The sequence below is a fragment of the Notothenia coriiceps genome, unplaced genomic scaffold (assembly GCF_000735185.1).
Source record: "Notothenia coriiceps isolate Sejong01 unplaced genomic scaffold, NC01 NC01_scaffold00029431, whole genome shotgun sequence".
Classification (NCBI taxonomy): Eukaryota; Metazoa; Chordata; class Actinopteri; order Perciformes; family Nototheniidae; genus Notothenia; species Notothenia coriiceps.
This window is the reverse complement of record NW_011362132.1, coordinates 167,677-194,056: the sequence shown is the minus strand read 5'-3', so window position 1 is coordinate 194,056 and position 26,380 is coordinate 167,677. Positions and strand designations below refer to the sequence as shown.

Sequence of the window (26,380 nt, the reverse complement as noted above, 5' to 3'; positions counted from 1 at the left end):
TGCAAGCCAAAATCGTAATTGCGATTAAAATACGATTAATTGAGCAGCCCTACTTTGTAGGCTACTGTAAAATACACTGCACTGTGCATTATTTATAACAATGCCTTGTGTATTTTCTGTTTAAACGTTTTACACTTTGTCTGAAATACTGAGCTGTGAACATATAAAAGCACAACTGTAATTTAATAAAAATAAATATATACTGATGTGAACGACCTTGGTAAAATGTTAAACAGAAACATCTGTAAACATCTGTAAACATGACAAAGGGCTAATCGAGGACTAACGGCAACTAGCCCACCGTTACTTTTCAAAAATAAACTCAGCAATCAAGCGAACAGTTGAGAAGTTAATAAATAAGAGCTAGCTAAAAAGTTAACATGGACAACATGGACAACCACGCTGAGGTGAATTTTACGATTTATCCGAAGGTTCTTCCCATTGCATTTCGGAAAAACAGTCCTAAACCGGGTTAATTTAGCCTAGGGCCAAAGAGATGGAAACTAGCTTAAATGTCATATAAGGGTTGGCGCAATGTTCATTAATATGAACAAGTAGGTAGTAGCAGTTGTGTAATTATTATAATCCTTGTTACGTTTATTATTACTGTTTTTATTGTTATTGTTATTATTATTGTTTATTATAAATTATTACTAGTAGTTGTAGCAGTAGCTTAGCTGTTGTTAGCATCCTGACCTGCCTGATTCACACCACCGGGCTGCTCCCTCTGGTACTACCACGTCAGAGCGGCTACACTGAGCGGGCTGCAGCTGGAGCTCAGCACACACACAAACACCACCACACACACGCTGCACACACCATATGTCTCAACAACACATTGTATTAGTTCTTCTATAGTTTGGTATTTTTCGGCAACACTCACATTGTAGTGTAAGCCAGCAGCGACATGCAGCACATGTCGTCTCCGGTCAGGTTCCGCAGCACTAAGAAAGGTACGTCACCATTTATACACTTATACTAGGTTGCTTCACCGATTTATCAAAATAACCGAATGTCTCTGCAACGTTAAATGCTCAGCTACATGATACATCAATAAAAGCAGCCTATAATGTTCCTGCAGGGATTTATATACGTGTTTGGCAGTTATATTCATGGTTATCGTTAAGCAACTTAGGTTCATGGTTTGCCTTTGAAATGTAGTTGTTAGTAAGATAAGATAAATAAGAATGTTTTTGTGTGCAACATGTTGTTAGAACTCTGTCAGTACAGACCTGCCCGTCTGTGACAAACTATGAAAGACAATGTTGTTATACTCCAACAGTGTTCTGTCATGTCACCTTAAAATGTGTGCAGTTTGATTTTAAATGTTGTTTATTGATAGCAGGAGGGTACATTATGGAAATGTGCTTACAGACATATGCATTGTTATTCTCATTGTCCAGTTTATACAACAATTCTCTATGTATTTGTATTTATTTTTTCCATTTATATTTGCTGTCCTTTGCTCAAAAAACAGCAACGTTCTCAGAAAAGGAGGTAGGACAAACTTGTAGAATAGTTGTTAGTGATTGTGTTAATAGCTTGTGTGTGTGTTAAAGAATTAAGTCTTCCACCCCCCACCTTGTCAGAGCATTAGAAGCTGGGCTAAGCCTCCTGCAAAGCTTTGTGGGTAATGAGAGCTGACAGGTAAAGGGACCAGATGAACCCTGATCAGGCCATCAGCACTGTGTTGTTCTTTCTGCCGTCTTCAGACCGGGAAAATTAATCTCTTGTAAAGCAGGTGTGGAGGCTCTGCTGTCCTCCTATTTTCACGAAAACCAGTAGAGTCCCTCTGTGGGGAAATGAACTGTGACCCATCCAAAGTAGGTGTGGAGCGCTTGGTCAGTCATATGGCCCTGATATTTTTTTACCCACAAGCTATGTGTGCATAAGCAACACACTGAAAGATTTGCCCTAAACTTCCTTCCTAGTACTACCCAAACTCCCCACCATTCCTTGACAGATGGATGAAGGCCTCTAATGGGATATAATGGGATCACAAGCCAGGGCTAATTAGTGAATAAAGGGTTGTCACTACAACAAAAGACACAATAATAATTACTTATTTTAAGTCACTTTACATACAATTGTCATCTAAATGTAATGTAATCTAGTGTATAACAATCATTACTGTAATTGCTTAGTTTGGACTCAAGATTAAATCATTTATTGGGCCATCATTTTTCCATGCAGATAGGAAATTAGAATCACAAGTGACTTACCATTGAGACTTAAGATAGTCCATATATAAAACCCTTAGTGTGTAACCTTAGTGTTGAACTGCTTCCCCCTGTCACAGTTGTCCAATCTGTCCATCGAGGACCAGGAGGACACTCAGTTTCCGTACGCCATGAGGGATCTGCCTCCCGTGTCTCAGCCTGGCGAACAGAACCAGACAGAAGACCACCATGAGGCAGAGGGGAGCGGGACAGCACCGAACGGCAGACTCCCCAGCCTCCCCGGGACTCCCTCTCTGCCCCGTCCCATCCCCGTCTACGCTTCTGGATCCCCGACTGTCCCTCAAAGATCAATTCGTGTGAGAACTGACGCAGAGTTTCATTCCCTGCAGCTGAGGAGGCAGTTCGCCTCTTATTCGTCCATGGAGCGTCCTCTCAGCCCGGCCTCACGTCCTCACAGCCCATGGGGACGCTTTGATCCCTATGAATCTGCAGAGGTGTGTTTCTGAAGAGCCTTAGTTATATATGGTTTGTCATTCATTTCCAACGTCTGTACATGATTCTGAACTCATCCTAGATTCTTCTTGCATCTATTTCTTTTTTTAGAAAACCTTAAATTTACCTTATCTTGAAAAACAGACTCAACCCTTAAAAGGACAGTTGTGTGCATAATCAATAAGACATTTTCCCATGATGCTTTGCAGTGCAGCTCAGACTTGTGAAGCTTTTGAGGATGCAAATCATATGCACATAAATACATGTTATGTTTTATTTCTATAGGATCAGGAAAAGGAGTATGTTGGTTTTGCCACATTGCCCCACCAGGTTCAGAGGAAGACGGTGAAGAAAGGTTTCACATTTACCCTTATGGTGGCAGGTGAGTTAACCATTATTTTTTGATATATCTGATTAGTAGGAGTGTGGTCTTTTGTCATCTTGTTTTATGTGTGAAGAAGCATTTTATTTGTTGTTATAGTTGTGTTACTATATATGTTGCATCAGAGTCATGGCTGTCTCTTCCCATAGGAGAATCTGGCCTCGGTAAATCCACACTTATCAACAGTTTGTTCCTCACGGACCTCTACAAAGACAGGAAGGTTCCCAATGCAGAAGGTGAGATGAGCCCAGGTTTTCTCCAAAGTAATATATTTTATTAATAAAAAAATAAGAATTGCATTTGAAATTTAAAAAAGTCCTTAATTCTAGCATAGATTGTAGGATCCATGTGGCTATTTATATGATGCCTATGTAATTGTTTATACTGCTGCTACTACTACTTTCTTACCCTGGGGGATGTGTGTGTGTGTGTGTGTGTGTGTGTGTGTGTGTGTGTGTGTGTGTGTCGTGCGTGCGTGCGTGCGTGCGTGCGTGCGTGCGTGCGTGCGTGCGTGCGTGCGTGCGTGCGTGCGTGCGTGTGTTCGGCTTGTTGCCCACACACACATTTGATTACTTTGCACTTGTATGTGTCTGCAGAACGGATCAATCAAACAGTGGGCATTCTCACACACACAGTTAGCATCGAAGAGAAAGGAATCAAATTGAGGCTCACCGTCATCGACACACCAGGGTTTGGAGACTCCATCAACGAGACAGGAAGGTGAAGTCATCAACACGCTTACCCTGCATATGTTCTCCTCCTTCATACTCATTGACAAAACATCCCAACAGATACAGTGTGATAATTAAATAAGTCAGTCATTAGAGTGTTAATAAACTCACAGGAAGCACACATCATGACTGAGGTAAAACAAAAGGAGACCAAGGCCGTTTCTCAATGTCGAGTATATCTGCTGCAGAGCCACTATTTCAAGTATACTACGTCATCGAGTGGCGCCGAATGCTGGGCATTTAACATGCATTTAAACAGTCCTTCGGGGCCACTCGATGACGTAGTCTACTTGAAATAGTGGCTCTGCAGCAGGTTTACTGGACATTGAGAAACGGCCCATATGGAGGAAGGCAGCATATAAGTTCTCATTAAGTGAAGTGATTGCACCTGAGGGGGTTGGTACCTTTCCAGGCAGGAGCGCTTGTTTTACCCTCCCTGCCTCATGTGTCGTCATGTGATTTAATTCTGGGAACTTTTATCAACCGTTTTCATACGAATACTATGTTACACCACTTGCTCTCAACACTAGCAGCATTTAATACAACATGAAATCAGGAACTACAGAATTACAGTGAGGAAACACCATTGGCAGGAAAATAAATATATACAAACATTTACTTGGTATACAATACACCAACACAAATCAGACGGAAATGCATTCATAGAGGCACATGGAGATGTATAGAAAATCTAAGAGTTACGTTTTATTCAACATTTTTATCTTCACATCCTCACATTATAAACTGTCCGTTAGGGTTGTTTTTGTTTTTTGACTCACAGAGATTGTTTGTTTGCATCAGCTGGAAGCCATTAGAGGACTATATCGACAAGCAGTTTGAACAGTACTTCAGAGATGAGAGCGGGCTGAACAGAAGGAACATCCAGGACAACAGAGTCCACTGCTGCCTCTACTTCATCTCTCCATATGGCCACGGGTACGCTAACATGTTTTGACTTTTGCACATAAAAGATGTTTCTGCATGTGTGCGTTGACACTTACATTACTGTTTTGTCTCAGTCTTAGACCTCTGGATGTGGCGTGTATGAAGGCCTTGCACAACAAAGTCAACATAGTCCCTGTAGTGGCCAAGGCAGACAGCTTGACAGAAGCAGAGGTCCAGAGAAAGAAGATGAAGGTATGAGATCATAAGCACACACATCAGTCAGGGAGAGTTCACGTATTGAAGATATCTTTTTTTCAATTGTATTTCTGTCAATTTCTCTCTTTCATTCTCTAATCTCTCATTATTATGTGTTCATGTACTGTAGATCAGAGAGCAGATCGAGCACTTTGGGATCAACATCTATCAGTTTCCTGAGTGTGATTCAGATGAGGATGAAGACTTAAAAAAACAGGATCAATTACTCAAGGTTATTCAATTTACTTTAATTTCTCTCTTTAAAATTGAATGGCTCTTCCATGTTAAACAGTTCACTGATGTGTGGCTTCTCCCTGCAGGACAGCATCCCGTTTGCAGTAATTGGGAGTAATGTTCAGGTGGAGAGTGACGGCCACAAGGTCAGAGGTCGAGTCTATCCCTGGGGTGTGGTAGAAGGTAACACACTCTCAATACTTTTATATCCGTTCAAATGTTTTACAGAGAAGCAGGGACGTGCACAGGTACGGGCTATTGTTGCCCGGGCAACAGCCCGTGAGCGAGAGTTTTTTTTCTTTCTGTTGTGACCGAATCAACATAAGCCCACAATTATTATCGTAGCGTCTCGCTGCGATAAAACAGACCTTGTCAGCGCTCTCATCTGCCCCAAGTCACGTGACTTTGTTTACAATCTGACAGCTGAAAGCAAAGGAAGCCCTCCGGCCTCATATAGCTATGGTGATCAAACCAAATGCCTGACTGGCTTTGGTGGCCAATCCCCGAGTCAATCTGTCACCGGAAATGTCCCCGTTTTTAAATATGCTTATATTGATTTTGAGTTTTCTCATGGCATTTAGAGTAGGGGACAAACCAGGGGACTTTACTTCCTCTTGACACCGTCGGTTATTTACAAACACCTAAATATACTTGTTATTGTGCTTCTGTCTTTTTGTGTCTTTTCATCTGTAAACTCCCTCGACGGGGCGCGCTCGCTCTCTTTTCTTGATCGCCCTCTCACATACGGGAGAACACTTCACTGTCCCGCTTCATTGTAGGAGTGCTGCCATGTCTCTACTTTAGTTTGACCATCTCTGATATTAAGTTATGGAATACTAAATAAATGGCCCTTTTTCCAGTTTAGAGCAATAGCCCCTCCAAATGTCTGTGCACGTCCCTGCAGAGAAGTTTGTGTCTTCGCTTTTTCTTTTGGTTAGCTCTTAAAATGGCCCTGGACATTTGTTGGGCGTCACCTTGATTTTTGCATCATCTTTATGCATTTCTTTTATTCTGGTATGTATGAGAACATCAGTGTGATCTGGTAACACGTTGTCGTTTAATTTCAGTGGAGAACCCGGCTCACTCCGACTTCCTGCTGCTGAGGAACATGTTGGTGAAAACCCATATGCAGGACCTGAAAGACCAAACGGGCGAGACACACTATGAAAATTTTAGAGCCCAGTGCATCTCAAATATGACGCGCATGGAGGTGGGTGGAGTCAGGTTTCACACCTACACAGTTTGATTGATGGAAATCTTTCTATGAGCCTACAATTCTCTCTAATGGCTTCTTTTTTTAGCATCCCTATGTTTACAAGTCTCGATTATTATTTACAGTACACTAACCTGTTACACTAAACTAAGTTTGCGTCTAGGAGAGGGATTTGTTTTCAAGTCATTTTGAATATAATTTGATTTCTGAAAATATATATGTTATGTGATGATGAAGGTAGATGCTCAGGCAGCTCTTATTGATGTATTTGCGGGTTGTAGTGTCATGCATCAGGAGCGCAGCGTAGCAGNTTTGAGTTTTCTTAAGCTGTATGCCATAATCAGCAATATTAAAATAATAAAAGGCTTGCAATATTTCAGTTGATTTGTAATGAATCCAGAATGTATGACATTTTTGTTTTTTTAATTGCATTACAGAAAATAAAGAACTTTATCACAATATTCTAATTTTCTGAGACAGTCCTGTATATGTTATGTGATGATGAAGGTAGATGCTCAGGCAGCTCTTATTGATGTATTTGCGGGTTGTAGTGTCATGCATCAGGAGCGCAGCGTAGCAGACTCCTCCCTGCCGCTGGCTGCAGCTGACACCGAGACGCAAAGGCTCATCGGTACGTTTCTCTCACTAACTCCTTCTTTAATGAATTTGGTTACAGAGGTCATAATCAACACTCACTTCCTTTACTTTACCTTCTGTAGCTGAGGAAGATGCAGGAGGTGCTGTAGAGAGTCCAGCAGCACATGCATCAAAGCCAGAGAGACGGTTTCTGAGCAACCAGGAACACAGAGGAAGCTCCGTTTCTGATGCATGAGGAGCAAAAAGAAGATGGAACTCATTTACATTAGGGTCCTTGTTTAATGGACTTACTTACCATCTTAAAGTGATGAAGGCTGGCATCATGGTCCTCCAGGGTCACACAAACATTTCTTTTGGAAAAAAAGGTGCTATGGTTAAAAGGAGCCACCACTCCACAATCCCAACAACACACCCAGAGATCCGTTAGATGAATAAACGCCATTCAAAAAAGCTCATTAGAAACAACCCTCAATGTAAAAAGGGTTGTGTTCAAGATGTTCAGGTCTCACTTCTTCCAAAGAGAGAGTTTTTCGGCTGCTTCACATTCATTATTACTTTTATTCTATTAGTTTAATCAAATGCTTCTCTTGTAGTAACCTTGATAAGGGTGTAAAACTGCCATCTAGGGGACATTGTAGTGAGGTGATAGTTGGGTCTTAAATGTATAAACATTTTTCATATTGTACTACTTTTCAATCAACTGTTTTTTTAAGTTTTATTTGTAATCTTTAGTTTTAGATGTTTTGTATGGACAAGTGAAACATTTCAATAAAAAAACATTCAAACTGCAGATGGTTTATGTTGTTACAGGAGAAAATAAATAAATACAGGAGCAAGATGTGTTGTAAATGTAATAAGATTTATTAAGAATCTTTATTATTTCATCAGCAAAATTCTTCATCATTAATATGTTTTATCCATTATCATCATTGTTATCTTGAACAGTGGACAGTTAGATCTAAAAGGCAGCCCAAAGTGTACAGGCGATATATAACTTAAAACTTTCTCCATAGGGAAAACATGTTTTTATATTCATATATAATATCAATGTAGCATGAGGTCCAAGATCCTGCCCACGTTATACAGTATTGTACATGGTCCCAAAAAAAACGAAACGTTTATACAAAAGAAACTTAACCGGCAATCTACATGCAACAAAACCAAAAAGAAACAAGCGTTTAAAATTTTAAGACACATACACTCATATGCCAAAACGTGCATACAATCACAAATTTACAAAACTTTCATACATACATACAAATATTACAAAACTCAAATATTAGAACTTATGTTATCCAGAAAAGAGCATATTTTTTTCTTTTTATTTACTTTTTCCACTCATTGTCTCAGTCCATCTCACAAAATGGAAAACTTAAAAACGTAAAAAAAAATCCAATCATGACAGTAAATATTTGTCTCTTCCATTCGCTCATTGTGTTCGTGTTTTGCCGGAGTTGTCACAGTGTTCAGTAAAACTGAGTTAAGGCACACACGATAGCACCCAGACAGACTCATCCCATAAATCAACTCTGTGTAAAAAAATAGCTTGCTTGCTACACGCACACACTCCATCATGCACGGGGCAAACTGCAGAACCAAAAACAGCCATGCTACAGGTACAGTAGGATAACTATAGTACAGGATATAAAACGTATTGAATAGTTACATATACAGACATAACACACAGACACAGCAGAGGACAGTGACTACATATACTGATGGGAGATTTCATGGTGTGACATGTATAGGCTGGCAAGAAGGCTGTGAAGCCATTTTGAGTGTGTGCACATTAACATACATAGACATACGCAAAGACAAGTGGGTTTCAACACATTTTCTGGTCTGGAGCAGAAGATTTGGCTTTGTGTTCGCTATAATTTGATATACAGAAAGGGTCATATTTCTGCCAAATTATCCTTCACAAAATGGCATTAAAGTGTAAACTCTTCTCACGCTTAAAGAGCTATTTCCAAATCTCTTCTGGAGCTTTCATCCACATCTCAACTCCTCCCAGCATTTTTGAGTTAATCATGTGACCAAAGTCCCATACTGTATGTAATATAATGCAGTACACAACTCAGGATTTTTACTTGAGTTAAGATGTGTTATGTTACAAAAGGCCAAGAGTTCTTTTAGACTCAACAGTCTCTTTGTTTTTACACATTTTAAAGCCTGTGCATTATCTTTGCATTGTGCCCCCATTGTGTTGAGTGTGTGTGTATGTATGTATGTATGTGTGTATTGTGTGTTTGTGTGTGCATGTGCAGCATCAGTATGAGGCAGCAGGGGGAGCTGTTGCTTTAGAGTGAAGAGGATAAAAATCTGCGTAGCCCTGAATAGGATACCTGTAACTGAGTGTTTCGAGAGCAGTTTTAAGGGTTTTTTTTCCCCCCCATCTTTGTCATGTATTTGTGACAATATAGATTTTTGTTCAGCTTGATGTCCAGACAGTCTATTACAGGACTTGATTGGTTTACAAACATGCCATTTATTTATGGTCGAGCCTTTCTCTGTGGGACAAAAGTGGAATGTGCTATCTTTATAAATATAACTGACAGCATTAGTCTGAAGTCTTTCTCAGACTTTATGACTGCTTATCTTTAACGTATTGCTCTACCTTTAAATGTGTTTGGTCGACTTCCTACAAGGAAATCAAATCTCCAATAACTAACAGGCAAAGGTCATGTTCTCTCTAGACTTCTCCACAAGGCCACTAAAACAGGCTTCTGTATGTTAAGCAAACCATGTTATCTATACCCTTCTTCTACCCTTTAAAAGGGACACTATTTTGACCAATTAGTATTGACCAGCAGTGCTTTAAAAAAATATCTAGTACAATATACAATATCTAGTCTCATATTACAATCTTTAAACATTCCACTGTTTTAGAGTCCTCCATAAAGAGAGCCAAAGGGGAAGTGGATAAAATAACTCCACTGTTGAATGGGACACTTGCTCACATGATCAGAAGCTGTCAGCTGAACAGAAATCACACAAAGATGATTCAGTTGTTTCTTTTTGTCTTTCTCTTTGTAATTGTAGATCTGGCCATGTAATGTGGTGCACCTCATATTTGATCACACTTCTCTGTAATTCATTCGGATCAGCGAGATCCCTCCTCTGCTCTCAAACACATCAGTGACAGCTTTTCTCCAGGATGTCCCACGTGACGTCATGAATATATAAACACAAAAACAAGCACATACTGTATCACCACGGCAACAACCTCACGACAAACAAATCTCTCTTTCGTGCGTTTTCCCTTGATGAGTGGATGAATGGTAAAGGTAAATCTTAGATGCCTGAGTGTGAGCTTATAATGTTAGTGCTTCTGGTGTAAAGGAAGCTCAAACAGAGTTCCTGTCTTTGCAGCGCAGACAAATGTCACAGTCTTATCTTCACAAACAATGGCCTCACCCACCGACTCTGCGTCAATGTTCACAAACGAACGAGCTGAGACTGAAATATCTCTGGAGATATTCGTCACACGTGGTCCAGAAAAAACAATTTTTTCCTGGTGAATGTTTCGTCAGAGATTCTCTGCTAGTGATTATTGACAGGAGTGTGAAAGTTCATCCGGAAGTTCAGTTCAGAATCTTTCCCACTTTTCTTTTTTTGTTCATCTTTCAGGCCAGTTTGAGCGTGCTGACAGGAAAGGTTGGGACTGTTACCATGGTGACAGGGTTGAGGACCGCAGCCTGACCAACCAGCTGGGGGTGGGGGGCCAGCACTGCTGTGGGTTTCCCTAGCGACGGGTGCCCCTGGCTGATGACGGCTGTGCTGTTCATCTGGGCTCCGTTAGTGTTAGCTTGAGGGTTAGCATGGACGTGGGGCAGGGTGTGATGGGTGAAGGTGTGGGTGATGTGTCCCACCATGGTGGGCTGGGAGACTGACACGCCCTGGGGGTAGAGAGTCGGGAGGTGGGATTGCAGGTGAGCCAAGGGGTGGACGGTGATGTGTCCGATGGGCTGCGCGGATATTTGCTGGTGAGCACCTGGAGCGATTGTCTGAGGCATGGAGGACATGGAGGACATGGAGGACATGGGGCCGGGGGACGGGGCGATATGCGTTAGGTGCTTGAGATTCAACGGCAGGCCGTGATTGACAGCCTGGATGACTGACGGGTGGGAGATGGCAGCATGAGCGATGACGGTGGGCTGGAGCTGCTGGATGGGATGTGCGAGCTGTGGAGGGGGCAGGCCTGGCGCCGGTGCGATGGCTTGAGGGGGGGCGGAGGGGGAGGACGTGGTCAGGACCCCCAGAGGCAGGGTGGCGTGCTGGATGGACAGGTGAGAGGTGAGCAGCTGCTGGGCATGTATAACGGGAGCTTTGGAGAGGGAGGGGGGAGCAAGAGGGGCCGGGTCATCGTCGTCAATGTCCTGCTCAAAGTTGTCTTCTCCTTCTGTGGACCAGAGAGGAAACTGTTAGTCATGATGATCCAGCATAGCCCTCCACTTTGAAATATCATACACTGCAGTTTGTCATATATTCACTGTGCACATTTGTTATGCTTTTTTTGCATATTTAAATATTTGCCTTTATTATCATCTTTATGCATATTTAAATACTTGTCTTTATTCTGTATTTGTTTTTTCAATCGTTATATATATTTATATATTTCACCTTATCCTACTACCGTAATTTTCGGACTATAAGGCGCACCTGAATATAAGCCGCAGCAGCTAAATTGAATGATGTGTACATATATAAGCCGCACTGGACTATAAGCCGCAGGTGTTTTAATGTTTAATTACCATATGTAAGGGTTCGTGCACAGAGGGGATTGTCGGGAAAGAGATGGCTGTTTGAGGAAGCTCCCATTTATTAACATTTCAACAAACAAGTTGCATATTTGCATAACGTATTCAAGTGTTACCATTTAGTGCAATAGTAGCTACAGAACATGTACTGTGCTGTGTAAACTGTACTGTATCACATAGCGTTTCAGACACACAAACTTTTCAACTTTCAAACTTAAACGGTGCGCTCCCAGCGCACGTACCGGCAGTGATCTACGGCAGTGGTTTTCAACCAGTGGTACGGGGACAAACTGTCTCGCTATCGTAATGTCTGTCTGTCTTGCTCTCGTTCTGTCTCTCGTACCACTCTCGGTTCCACTTTTACTTTTGCGCGCTACCTGTCTCACTCTTTTCCGGCCTCCAGCTTTTCCTGCTTGAGCCCGCCGCTTAAAGGTGGGGGGCGCGGACCGGCCCTAGAGCCCATAGAGTTAAAGGTGGTGGACTATAACCTGTAAAATACCATAGATTTAGGAGGTCCCCTACGTGGCCGTTAGCTTTAAAAATCCATAGATTAGCCGCACCGTTATATAAGCCGCAGGGTCGAAAAATGGGGAAAAAGGCACGGCTTATAGTCCGAAAATTACGGTACTTATTTTCGAACCATCATACCCCCATAGAAATGTACCTACCTGGAAAAGCCTTTATTGTCATATATATATATATAAATATAAAAAATAGTGCAAGATTATGTTGCAAGACCAATGTGCAGATGAAGTAAACTATATGCATGTCAAAAAAATAAAACACGCTAAATGTTGCAGAGAATGTTGTAAGTGACCAAATAATGCAGTGGTCTACATACATGCAACATTGAATAAGATACACAAGTGCCATCTGTATGTGTTATATGTGCTTATTACATGGCTTAGTTGTATACTCGATTCTGATTGGTCAATTCAGAACACGTGACACATTGTTAATCCAGTAGTAAAGCCCGCTGTCAAGGATTTATTGACCGTTGTTAAGGACTATCACATCTGCAGAAAGAAGTCTGGTCGATTGAACTGTAGACAGTTTGCTTTTCAAACTGTTAGCCTGTCTTTAGTTTTCCGTTGTCTACCGTCCAAGAGCAACATGGAGGATTTCAATATTAATTTAAATATATTTGGAGAGCACAGTAATTTGGATGAATGGTTAGTGGCTGATGAGTCCCCAGTGAAGAAAAGAAAAAGACAAGAGGGACAAGAAAACAGCGGAGAAGCAACAGGGCAGAAACCCTCAACACGGAGCTGCGGTCCTTTTTACGCAGCGGTCCAGACAGACATCAATCGGCAAAACATATTCAGTTGCCAGTTACTTTGGCATTAGGGCAGGGATATCTAGATACTTTCCAAGGTTTGACATAATGAATTGTGCTTCTTTTAAAGCAAGCAACGATGTTGCAACGCCCCTCAGAGATATTTGATTAAAAAAACACAATGGTGCTCAGGAGAAGATTCAGGTGATAAGGTGGGGGGGGGGGAAGTTACCTTGGTTGGTTATTGGCTAATGGTTACACTAGCCAAAAAAACGTTATGACATCATAAAGTGGCCAAAATCTGATCAGCTCATTTTCAGACAGGTTTTTATATAAAAGGATCAGGACAGAAAGTGAGCGAATCTTTTTTCCTGAAACTTTAAGAATCTCTTTACACAGAGGGGACACATGTGTATATAAAAGACATGAAACAGTGGATTTTGCATAATGGTATCCCTTTAAATAATAAAGATGCACTGATTACATTTCAGTTCCGATACAGAGTACGTATCTGAAACCAGCGTTTTAATAATAAGCTGCCTCTTTGGATCATTATTTTATGCGTAATGGGTCATCAGGCAGAACATTACTTTCCTAACTTTGGAAAACTTAAAGTCATCAAAAAAGCATTGAAAAATGTTAACTTAATTGAAGGGAAATTGTGCACCATAGACTTGGTAAACAAATCATGGCAGGATGCTTCTTTAGGTGCTTTATTAAGTTGGTTGTGTTATAATTAGCATTGCTATGGCCAGCCCTCCAGGCATTTACTTTGCTGATATTGCAAGTAGTCGTAGAACTCGCTGGCAAAGATAGCGTGAAATAACTCCAAAAAGCTGACATGTTTGTTGTAAGCTCCCTCAGCTGTGCAGTCTACCGGCATGCTGCTGACGTAGTATGTGCAGGTGTGGTGAAAGTTAAGACTTAATCAAAATGTAATATCATAAAATGGTCCTATTGTCACTGCTAACCGATCCAGCTAGTCAGAATGAGTGTATTATCAGTAAATGTGTATGCACATAGGACTTCCCCCCGCACTGCTACCTGCACATTTCAATGTATATATACACTTAACCTTGTCCATACCTTTATATGTACATTCACCTCATTGGAGTTTAACTCACTAAATGTTGAATTACTTTACTTTTATTGTTATCATCCCGGTGTTTATTCTCATGTGTGTTTCATTCTTGTTCTGTTCCTGCTATTACACCTGAATTTCCCTTCGGGGATCGTTAAAGTACCATCTTATCTTAATGTATTATTGAAAAAAATTCCATTGCCACAAAGTCCCGAGGTGAACTGAAATTCAAATATAACTACTACCACTTACTCTTTTGGGCTTGCATATGCCTCTAGAAATAAAGCTTTATCTGTTAATTCACCTCTTGTGATCAGTTTTCAAATTCAATCCATCAAAGTTTATTTACATAGGCCAATATCACAAATGTACCTTTGTCTGAGCTTTATAGTTTATACAGATTAAGAATATGACACCCTCTGTCCTCTGACCCTCACAAGGAAAAAGTCCAAAGAAACTCCACAGTTAATGGAGAAAAAAAATAGGAGAAACCTTGGGTGTCGTGTGCAAACTAAAAAGCAAAAGTTAAAAAAGAAAGGTATAAGTTATGGATGAATGTGTGTGAGAAGTAGTCCGTCAGCGCTGTACCTGAGGCAGTGGACGTGGAGGCCTGGTCGTCCTCGGGCTGGATGGTCTGTCGCAGCACTCGGTCGATCTCCATGACGTCCATGCACTGACTGAGCTCGTTCTTCAGCTCGGCCAGCCGCTGCTGCGTCGAGATCTTCTCTCTGGCCAGACGCTCCATCTCGTGCTCGTACTCCTTCTCCTTACGCTTCAGAGTCTTCCAGAGAGACACAGAAAGCAGATGAAATGAGAAATGATCCAAAAAAAAAAATCACTCAAAGACACTTCAAATAGACAATCACAGTATAATAAAGAAACCGTGATAGGAACATGGTTGTAGAAACAAGCCTGTATTCAGCTGCAGTCTGAATAAACAAAGAAAGGCCAGACAATATCGACAATGGCTTTCATTCATTCATGCTAATTATTGTTATTGCTGCGTGATATCGATTTCCGCAGAATTATTGACATTCATTGCTCTGAGTTTCTTATTAACAAAAAATACCGCCCTCAGTCATGTGGTTAGTTCTGATCAATACAACTTTGTTTTTTTCCCTTTGTATTATTAAGCTGCTGTTAATTAAGTTTGCAGGGGTAATAAAAGCTTGAGGGAATTAGAGGGATTATACCCCCTGAAATACTAAAACTGGGCACGAGTTATTAATATGAAACAGAAGGAGGAAGAAGAGGGAGTTTGCATTAATAGCTCACACAGGCAACAGCAAATTAACACGGAAAAGAGTAGATCATAAAACAGGAAAGAGGGCGATTCAATTTACAAAAACAGGAGGGGAAACGGAAGCCTGTTCCATCTGAGGCAAGCGTTACTACTAGAATAAAGCTTATGAAACGGTTAGGAAGCTAGTATTAATCTTAAATCATTCAAAGAACTGGCACTGTGACAGAAAAGGAATCTACTTTCTTTCTCTGTGCAGCCTTGGTCCCTCCCACATTTCTACTAGCTTGCACAATCCTGAAACAAAATGTTCCCTGTGCCCTGCACTTCATAGGGCAACAGGAAGGCACGCATGCAAATTCAAGCATGTTCACACTGCTTTCATTGGTGTCATCAACCTAAGCTCCTCCCATTTCCTGGATATCACGCTTGTCTTTCCAAAAACAGGGTCAATTTGAGAATAAACATCCTTCCTTTTTCCATTTCCACAAATCACCTCAGTTCAAGATAATCCAACAATTCTGATATAGATTAATTACTGCAGCATGAACATTAGAGTCACATAAGACTGAGGGAAAGTATGATTAGTGAGCTCAGACTTGTCACGTGTTTCTGTAGTTTTGCAAAAATAAACTAGGAAGACAAACACAGCAGGAAACGCAGGAAAGAAGACTAAACTGAAAGATTTGGGAAGAGCTTTTCCAGCTCCACCATGCCGTCTGTGACCCAGTTTCTGTGCGGGTCAGCTGACGCATGAACACCAAACAGTATGACGGGGGTAAGGACATTAACAGATTACTAGAGAGGAATGTGGGGGAGGAGGTAGAGGTACAGGGAGGAAAATGAGTAGGTGTGGAGGGGCATGGAGAGGGGGGAAAAGGAAGGGGCGATGCTTTTAACCAGAAACAGAAACCTGGTTTTTGCTGTGTCCGGCTGGTTATGTCATTACTAGAAGTCGTATAAGGGCAATTTGGGTGAAAATAACATTTATTTTGTGATGGAATATTACTCCCCTCCCCTTACAGAGTTATTTTTGTTTAAACTGCAATGGCCCAATAAGACAGTTGTTCATTTCAGTCAACTGAATATCAATCTTTTTTAAATAGTCAACATATACAGTATATATATATATTGAGAAAACATAGCGGAAACAGTTTCCTGTCCTACTGGCACAACCAAAAAGAGAAACAAAGTATGCAAATACAGGAGGGAGAGGATATAAAATAAGCGCATGATTCTTCAACAGGACACTCACTTCAGTGAACGAACCAGTTACTTTCAGCAAGCACGTGACAGACTCACATGCAGGCATGCTTTCCTCACTGCTACCGGCCCTGTTTGCTACAGTAACCAATCCAGACGGCTCACCATCTCTCATCTAACACCACACCCATCTATGTGCTTTAGAGTTCAGGAGTGAAGTGGAGGTAGAAATTACTGCAAATCAGATCCAGAATTTGTAACATGTGTCCTATGTCAGTTATTCACAAGAATAAAAACACATTCAACTCATAAACTTACATGAGAAAAACTTGGAAAATCTGTGTTTTTCTGTCAGAGAACCACATCTTTATTTTGCATGGTGGGATCAACCGTATCACGCCCCAAAGGCCGCCTCCTGCCGTGCATCATGCCTCAGGTGGATGAATCGATCAAATTCACACTCACATCTGAATATACCTCCACTTCAGAACATCCTTACTGACACACTTGCAGTCACACGGTCAACAGATGTTCTTTGAAACAGACATCCTAGCTGAAGCCAGATACAGAGGAACCACCTCTGCTCCAGTGTGTGCATCAATTCAAGGTCTACAAACCCAGACACCATTAAGGTTGCAGCAAATCACCAAGGAAACAGCTGTCACCCATAGCAGTTTCCTTGGCAACCTCCTCCATAAGGATTTGGCTGCTTGAGCAGCAGTTTGTAAAACAACATAAGGGGCCATCTAATTGGGTGGAGCAGAGAGGTAATCACATATAAGGAGAGCTGTGACTGGGTGGTTGCCCGTCTGATGCTCCAGCTCACTTCCAACCCCCCCGTCTGCACTTCCATCGCACACCCCCTCTCCTTGTACTCCTACATCCATCGCTCCCTCGACAGCCTTCCCCCTCCTCCTCCGCTTCATCTATGCCTTCTTTATCGTTCATCTAAAGACACCATCTCTAGAACAAAAAGGTGAAAGTGACCCAAGTCTGATGGCATTTGGCTGATCACACACACATCTGTGCCGACATGTGATCGTCACTAGGTTGATGTATGAATGTATAAGGAGTAAAATGAATCTCTTTAAGACCTGGAAGCTGGAAGCTAATAACCATCTACAAAAATTACCAGAATATGATTGGTTTAATTATTTTCACACACACACTCTCACACTAGACAAACACGGAGGGGTGGACCCCAGTGCTCTTGCCACCTGCCGCCTGTTGCTATGGTTACCAAGTGACATCCAGGAGTCACAGGTCGAGACGGACAGAGAAGAAGAGATTAAAAAGGTTAAGACAGACGAGGGTCAAAAGACAGAGAAAATGTCTGAATACAGCTGTGGCAAAAATCTGTACCTATTCCACAGTTATAACCATGGTAACGCTGCTGCAGCCGGTACCTATCACCTCTCTGCAGCCTCGAACGGTGACGTCACCGGGCTTGCAGTAGCCATGTGCTCAGATCTCACGTGGCGCAGAGAGAGGGAGAGGCTGAGGTTTACATGAGGACAGGTACTGAGAGGGGAGGTGGGGGAATGGGGGGAGTCGCTTGTCTAAATAAAACCAACTGATTATATTATCAGAGGAGACGGTGGAGGGGAAATATGCAAAGCACAGACAATCAGCTAAAAAATGTAGGCACTTTGGCAGCTATGTTAGTGAGTCACTCTACGTAGAATCAAATTGTATCGATTGCAAAAGTCTGTAGTCCAAATGTAAGATTCAGTCCTTGCACCCGGTCTTTTAACCCACTAAATACTCAAACTAAAATTAACTAAATGCAGGAGGGCAGCATGTGAGAGAAATGTTTTTGTTTTATGAAGAACTCCGAAATGTAAAAAAGGTGTGTTTCTTTGGTGATGCAGTGTTTTTAACATCTAAATCAGTGATATTGTAAAGCCTAATCTTTTTTGTGTGAAAGCCTGTCTGGCACTGTGCGTTCGCCATGCCAGACTCTTGCCAATGAAAACGTTTTGGGCTGGATTTGTGATTCATGAACAGAGAACACAGCTAACACCAGGATAGAAATGAAGTATTTTAAAGAGAGAGATTGTGCAGCAGCCTGCGTGTACCCTGCAGGATGCTCCAGGTTCATTTCACTTCGACACAAATAAGGCATCTTAGTTCACGTTTTACACGTGAGACACATTTCTTCAAATGTAATGAAGTTGAAGGAACAAACATTGGGTTTCACATAAACTCATAGTATTTTTAACATAATTATCTTGCTGAATCTTTAAAATACAGAAAATAGTCAAAACTAAATAAATTCCCTCGAACCACAGGGAGCAAGTTTTGAATCTAAAATGTCCAATTTATAATCACAAAGAATACAGCAATAACAAGAAAATGCTCACATTGCAGTAGCAGAAACTACATATTAACATCGATCATCATTACTGGGTTATCAAATTTGTTGTTGATTAACTTTCGGTCATTACATTAATGTCGACAAATTAATTGATTTATTGACCGAGTAATTCCGCACTACTACCGACAACAATTATGAGGTTGGTATTTATTTTTTCTTGTTTTCCTTTATTTAATATGGGAACTTCGAGCTAGTTAGGCAGTATGTAAAAACCCCTTATCAGCTCATGTCAAAGACAAACCCCTGCATGTCGTTCCCGCAAAAGGATGTCTTGTTTTGTCTTTTCCAGAGACCCTCCTTTGCATATGTTCCACTGAACTCAAATCATGCCTTTAATCACAAAAAACGAACCACCTAAAACGATCTGCAAATTATGTCACTGCAGAATCCTCCCTCGTCTACTTTTAAGACTGAAAAATGTGGCTCTTCCGGCTACACAGATCCCTCCACCTCACCGCCCCCAGCAACACAATTATAATTCTTTACACAACTACAATATGCCACAAATCTTTCCCCACAGAAGTCACGCTTTGATCCTTTGCAATGTGTTCATTATAGGGACTATCAGTTCCTTTTCTGTTATATACTTGGAAGACAATACATGACTACAGGATGGAGTTACATAACTTCCACTGGATAATAATCTCACTGAAATGCTTATATGCAAAACGATGTTCTCAAGAAAAGCAAACTCCATGTGTAAAGTCTTACATTTTAAAAACTCAGGAACACAGGATTTATTCTCTGCTTTCTTCTAGTCTCATTTACCATATCACAGTCACAAGAGACAAAAAACACAAAGGTCTTAATGGCTATGAAACCGGTATTGTTGATCAATTACACTGAACAAAGCCTGTGCTCTCCACAGAGCATAACCAATCAATTAAATACCAGAGAAAGAAACAAGAAGAAAGAAACAATAGGATGAAAAACAAGAAGTCAGTTCTACCTACAAATATTTAAAGTACAGCACCAGTGTGTTAAGGCGCACAGCCTCACCATGCTGGGAAAGCAAGAACATGTTTTGAAACTCTACCTGTATGTAACGCAAAGCGCTGCGGAGAACGCTGAGGTTGGAGGTTTTCTTCTCGTCAACATTTGGAACGTTCTTCTTCAGGGTCTCGAAACAATCTTTGAGGTGCGCTCGCCTGAAGGGCCAAGAGTCAGAAACGAGAAAGGGTCAAACTTATGATACGTGTGTCTTTAGCTTACTGTCTTGGAGAATATTCACCAGTCATTAGTAAGTCCATCATTTGCACAAGAGATTAACCACGTTTTAGTTATTTAAGGAGACCTCATGGTCCAAAAGTTGCCCGTTTGAGAAGGATTGAGTAGAGGATATGCTATGTGTTTGGCTGCGAACATTTTATATAACTTTGTGAGTATGTAGTGGTCAAGGTAAAAAAAAACAGGGCTTCTTTTCATAATGCCATGTTGATTTGAGACCAACTAAACTATGAGAAGTTTAATATGACAAACCTGTTCTTCTCCAGTTTGTTATGCACCTCTCTGGTCCCAGCTCTGAAAGCACAAAATAAAATATTTTTAAATAAAAAGGTTTAACCAACCAACACAACTTTACCAGACACACACAGACTTACCCCCCTGGTCTCCTCTTCCCTTCCAGCCCCCTCAGGTCGTCCAGTACTCCATTAGACCGTGGCTGAGATGAAGGTGGAGATTGATGGGGAACCAGTGCATGTTGAGAGCCGGAGCCATTAGTGCTGATGGAGGTTGTGTACTGAATCTGAATTTGAGGTTGTGATTGGCTGGGCTGAGCACCAATCATCTGCGGACTACTCTCTATCTTTATCAGGGGACTAGATTCTATCTTTATCAGGGGACTAGATTCTACCTTTATCAGGGGACAAGTCTCTACCTTAATCAGGGGACTCATCTCTACCTTTATCAGAGGACTGGTCTCTACCTTTAACTGTGGACTAGTCTCTACTTTTATGTGGGGGGGGCACAACAGGTGAGGAGAGGAGGGATGGGGATGATGATGATGATGATGATGATGCTGCTGCTGCTGCTGCTGCGGAGGAAAGGAAAGGTTCTTGGCTGGTGGCGAGCCATTGAGCGACGTTGCAATCTGCGCTGTGAAATTAATGGGCGGGGCCGAGTGTGTGGTAGTGACAACTGGGACCATTGGTATGACTGTGATGGGGATTTGGGTAGATGGGAGAGAGGGGGGCGGGGGTGCAGGGTGGTGATACGGCTGTTGGCGGTGAGTGTCATTTCCCCAAGTGACGTGATTGGCTCTAATTGGCTGAGACAACGAGGTCACGAGTTCCACGCGCATAGACTCCGCCTCCCTGTTGATGAGCTGCTTCTCTTTGCGCTGCTCCTCCTCTGTGGAAAGCAGGAAATAGAGAAGCAGAACAATAAGTGAGCATGGGGGATAATGGATAACACCCAAAAATGTAGGGGGACAAGAGGATAAGAGCGGACGAGAGTCAAATGTACATAAGGGGCAGACCAATTGAAAAAAGTTTTAGATATTACTGACACCCTATATATCAATATAAGGTCCAATAGGCACGACACAATAAATGTATTCGTCACTTGTTAGCTCACATCCTGGTTTATTGAACAATCTTCTCAATGGAGCAATGTATCCATCTCTAATGCTGTTACGTGCATCACCTCTACTTTTCACTTAGTTAACATATGTTGTTTGCCATTAAAACAGTCCTGTGGTTGAACCAGTATGGGAAACCTGCTCTTGGCTCAGATGATAGATAAACTGGACTATTGCCTTAACAAAAAGAGATGCAAACACACACGCAAATCATTTTAAAAACTTGTAATTTGTCAACCTAAATCCAACAAATGATTAAAGTTTCCTTCAGGTACTTTTTAATTGTTGTGCTACAAATCACTTATTCAGAGAGGATGTCACTTTGGTGTTGTATTCATCCCAACACTACGTGCACTACTCTACACAAAAAGAATGATGTCATCACAGATTCTCATTGTGCGGAGGGTAACATAATCACAGAAATCATGTCTGCATCCGTTTCCTGACTGGAAAGAGACCCCCCCACCCATCTGTGAATGGACCGTTCCCGCACCGAGCAGCTGAACTACGTCAGGACCATCATGACCATCATGACCACATGAAGCATCACTGAATTGCAAACAGAAACACACCAACAAAAAATGTTTTGAATCACATCGTGGGACAGCAATGTTCCCACGCTGTGCTTATGTAAAGTATGCAGACGCAAACACACACACCGTAAGTGATAAGTGAGCAGTTATTGCAAACTGCACCGGGAAGACTCAAAGCAATGTGGAAAGCCCTCAGTTTCCATGGAAACAACCACATTAGACAGAGAAGATCCCAGGGATTCCTCTGACATGCAACACACAGCTCAGCCATTATCAAAGAAAATAGAAACACCACATCCCAACAGTGCTGGCTGCCTGTTAAGTAACACTTTTGTTTCTTCTCCACATGAAACTGCAGCCCCTGATGATGCAATGTTCCCTCAGAAGAGTGCACTTCAGGACGGCCTGTACAGGTTAATGCGAGGACGTGCAATACAAACTATGTTGCTGCACTAATGGAATAGTGTGTTCCCTTATGCTTAATGTACCAAAAGTAAGAGTAGAGTACTAATTCTGCAGATTGTTGATAACATACATCATGTTTTGATTATAATGATTGATGCAATAATGTGTTACCAAAGCTGGTAAAGGTGCAGCTCGTTTTAATTGCTGCAGGGTAGCTTGTGAATGTGATGTCAGATTATATTTCCCATCATTAATACAAATCTGCAAAGTAACTAGGTATTACATACATGTAGTGGAGTAAAAGTACACCATATACCTTTGAATTGTAGTGTGGTAGAAGTACAAAGTAGCATAAACTGCAAATACTCAAGTACAAGTTACTCAAAGATTGTACTTGAGTAAATGTACTTAGTAACTTTACACCATTGCTGGTGGCATATGATGGCACGCTTGACACGTTGCTTGAGATTTTGTAGTACAACCAACACGCCATACCGAATATTGTTAAGTGCACGCGGGGGTAAATTACGTAACTTCTGCTTTGAAAGGCTGGGTTGGGATGGGGGTGAGCAGGAAGGCTGCCCTACTTACCCCCCTTTCTCTCTCTGACCCGCCACTGTCAGTACACTGAATGGGTAGGGCGGGGATGATGAGTGTGTGTGTAGTGTGTATCCTCGGATGGGGGGGGCGCAATGTGCACGTGGTCGTTGTGGGCGGATTCTAGCACGCGGTAGGGTAAGTATGCGGGGGGAGGGGGTTGAGTTGTCTGACACGTCATCATAGGGGAGAAACCATAGGGAGAAACACAAAAAGCAACCCTGCTCGTCTAGCTTTTTACTAAGTCACTGATTATTATGTCGATTGACAACTCGCATGTGTGTGTAATAAGTGTTTGGAAACATGAACACAAATGTTAATGCTGGCGTGCAGAGATACAAAAAGGGAAGGGTGAGTGTGCGAGGGCCCGCCCAAGTGTGTGTCATAAGATAGCTCAGCAATGTCAGGGTATTATGTAAAGACACCGCCCTGCCGGTGCTCGATGGACAAAACAGGGGCAAATACATTTTGCAAGCGGCTCTATTAACATATATGTGAAGCTCTGGTGTAAAGCTTCGATGAAGAGAATCACTCCATTTGAAATATATTTAAAAACCTATGTGTTTTAGCTTAAGTGAAGTATACTGCACACTCTACAGTTGTACATGTTGTATCTTTATAACAAAGATACAACATGTAAATGGATCGGTTACTGACAGGAACTCCTCTGCTAAGCCCCATCACACTCTCACACACATACACGCACACAGAGGTATGGTGAGTCACTACAGTGTTGAAACTGTCACACACAGACATCAAGTGCGCGTAAAGTAGTTCCGAGACAACTTTGACTTGTTTCCGCATTAAGGTGAGACAAATGTGTGCAACAATTAATGAGTCGGGGACAGCAGAGAGTTTGCAGAGACTTCAGTCGTCCTTTTTTTTTGTTGGCATGAACCCAGATAAACACAAACTACAAACGCGTGCGTTCATCATAGGCGGGTCTGATGAAAATGCAAGCCCAGTCGCTGATAGTAACGGGATACGGCCCCCCCAAAAGGCAGTTTCGGCTATGTTATTTGTCCTTATGTAGGTTCAGCACCATGCACCAGTCTGCTCTTGGACTCACCACGTGTGATCTGTTGTTGTTGGGCTTGCCATTCCAGATATCTGGCCGCCTCCAAAAGTGTATCGATGCTCATTGCGCGTAAAACCCTCTCGGCAGGCGACCCGGTGGCCCGGGACGGAAGGAGGAAAAATACCGAGGAGGGGCAGGCAGTTTCCCGGTAAGAAGCGCCGTATGCACGGTTCACACCCGCAGGCCCGAGATCCCCGTGCCCAGTGATTCTCCTGAGAGCAAACGGTCGACTTTTAATCCGACCGAACGGAAAGTAGATCCTCGCATACGTAAAAAATTGGATTGCAACAAGATGGCGATGCGAGCACGGGAATACACACAACAAGGCGAGTCGTGTTCTCGTTAAGGTCCGCCCACCGGATTCCTGCCCCGCCCTGTTACTACGGCCGCCCGCAAAACCCGGTGAACGCATCACTCCATCCTGCTCCGCGGTTATACCTACCCAACAGGGGTGGGAGAAGTACTCGGCTTCTTTACTTGAGTACAAGTACCAATACATTACTGTCTAAGTGTTTCAGTCTCGCATTCAAAATCTTACTTAATTAAAAGTACAAAAGTATCAGAAAATGTACTTAAAGTATAAAAAGTACAATAAATAATTGTAGATTTCTAGATACTATTGTGGCATCAAGTAGCATTTTACTGTTGTAGACAAACACAATTCTGATCAAATAGTTTTAAATAATTTGACTAATTTGTAACTTAATGAATCCATTACTTTATAATATTTGGAAATGCATTTCGTAAAAAATACCTAAAGCTGTTAAAGGAAGGTAGTGGAGTTAAATAAGATGATTTCCCTTTTAAATGTAGTGAAGTATAAAGAAGTAAAAAAGTAGCATGAAATGGAAAATACTCAAGAAAAGCACCTCAACATGTTTACTGAAGTACAGCAGTCTACTTGAGTAAATATACTTAGTTCCTTCCCACCCCTGCTCCCAAATGTTACTATTTAATTACTCATAGAGAAAAACGTGCATAGTATCCTACTCTCCTGGCTCTGTGTGAACCGATAAGGTGAAGTCCCGACCAGGTCATGAGTCCGCCATGTTTTCCTTCTCGCCGCTGGCCCGCAGCGCATGAAGAACAATCAGGTGCCAGCCAGCCAATCAGCGCTCAGAACAACAAGGCATGGTGCTGGTCCACATGGGCGCCCGCCCGGCCCGAGCGCGGCTCATTTGCATGGCGAGAGCGTGACTGGCCACCCTGCTGTCTCGGGATCAGACCTGTCAATCACAGCAGGAGGGGCGGGGTTTACTACTGTCTGGGTGTAAAACCTAGCACAACATACAAATGATGATTAACTTGACAACAGAGGTGGGAGAAGTATACTCTGATCTTAAGTAAAAGTATAAGTACCAGAGTGTAGGAAAAGTATGTTATAAGTAAAAGTCCTGCAATCAAAATGTGACTCAAGAAAAAAGACAAAAGTGTTAGCATCAAAATATACTTAAAGTACCAAAAGTAGACGTAGTCATTATGCAGATTGGCCCATTTCAGAATAATGTATATCATATGTTTTGATTATAATTATTGATGCTTTAATTAGGGTTATCAAAGCCAGAAAGGTGCAGCTAGTTGTTATAACTTAGTGTGCTGCAGGGTAGCGTGTGGATTGTACTCCAGGGGTAAAAAAAAGTATTTCATTGTTGATTATATTTCACATCATTAATCTAAATCTGCAAAGTAATTAAAGATATTAAATAAATGTAGTGGAGTGGAAGTACAAAGTTAATTGTCAACTTGTTAATGATAAATATTTGCAGATTTATTTTTTATTTCCCACTTACACCCACTGTTTATGTCACACTCACTGAGATAATGATATGCATCACAAGGATGTAATTATCCCCATATGGTGTGGTTGTATGGTGCATGTTGGTCTAATTTTTAAGTTGCACATTTAGTATTGTATGCTGTGACTGATGTTGGCTGTGACACAGGATACGATGCAACAGCAGTGCTCGCATATGCAATATATCTCCCTCAGGGGAAAACTAAATCTTATTATAGTGTTATGATGAATGTTTGGTGTTTGTGTTGTATTTGTCTTGTACTGTACACAGATGCATGTATGGAGATTATGCGTTGTTGCATGGTAACAGACTTTGATTGGACATGAATCAGTGTTCTATATCCTTTACCACATCACAGGGTCTGCGCCAATCAAAACAGCAGCTCAGGGGTATCAAAGAGCTGCCTCCAACGCGACATGTGCTCTGCCTGCACATACAAACCAGTACCCTCTGTCAAGCCAGAAAGGAGCTTTTAAGATTTGTA

At 41.8% G+C, this 26,380-nt stretch overlaps 2 protein-coding genes across 4 annotated transcripts; one reads left to right on the top strand and one right to left on the bottom strand.

The window, feature by feature from the left end:
- The first annotated feature begins 866 nt into the window (after nucleotides 1-866).
- On the top strand, nucleotides 867-10,310 carry septin4a (septin 4a). 2 transcript variants are annotated; one of them, XM_010786637.1, is made up of 12 exons: nucleotides 867-953; nucleotides 2,300-2,674; nucleotides 2,958-3,054; nucleotides 3,204-3,290; nucleotides 3,651-3,774; nucleotides 4,587-4,721; nucleotides 4,805-4,922; nucleotides 5,056-5,157; nucleotides 5,246-5,342; nucleotides 6,227-6,369; nucleotides 6,924-7,003; nucleotides 7,092-10,310. In XM_010786637.1, exons 2-11 carry the CDS (start codon nucleotides 2,351-2,353, stop codon nucleotides 6,978-6,980), a joined length of 1,284 nt encoding a protein of 427 aa, XP_010784939.1. In that variant the 5' UTR covers nucleotides 867-953; nucleotides 2,300-2,350; the 3' UTR covers nucleotides 6,981-7,003; nucleotides 7,092-10,310. The 2 variants fall into 2 exon arrangements, with proteins under 2 accessions (XP_010784939.1, XP_010784940.1); XM_010786638.1 differs by lacking the exon at nucleotides 6,924-7,003 and having other exon boundaries at nucleotides 7,049-10,310.
- On the bottom strand, nucleotides 7,810-24,420 carry mntb (MAX network transcriptional repressor b). 2 transcript variants are annotated; one of them, XM_010786639.1, is made up of 6 exons: nucleotides 24,092-24,420; nucleotides 20,508-21,258; nucleotides 20,386-20,427; nucleotides 19,943-20,063; nucleotides 14,675-14,867; nucleotides 7,810-11,371 (listed from the first exon to the last, which is right to left on the bottom strand). In XM_010786639.1, the coding sequence occupies exons 1-6, from the start codon at nucleotides 24,162-24,164 to the stop codon at nucleotides 10,596-10,598; spliced, it is 1,956 nt and encodes a 651-aa protein (XP_010784941.1). In that variant the 5' UTR covers nucleotides 24,165-24,420; the 3' UTR covers nucleotides 7,810-10,595. The 2 variants fall into 2 exon arrangements, with proteins under 2 accessions (XP_010784941.1, XP_010784942.1); XM_010786640.1 differs by having other exon boundaries at nucleotides 7,815-11,371; nucleotides 19,943-20,054.
- Nucleotides 24,421-26,380: the final 1,960 nt, after the last annotated feature.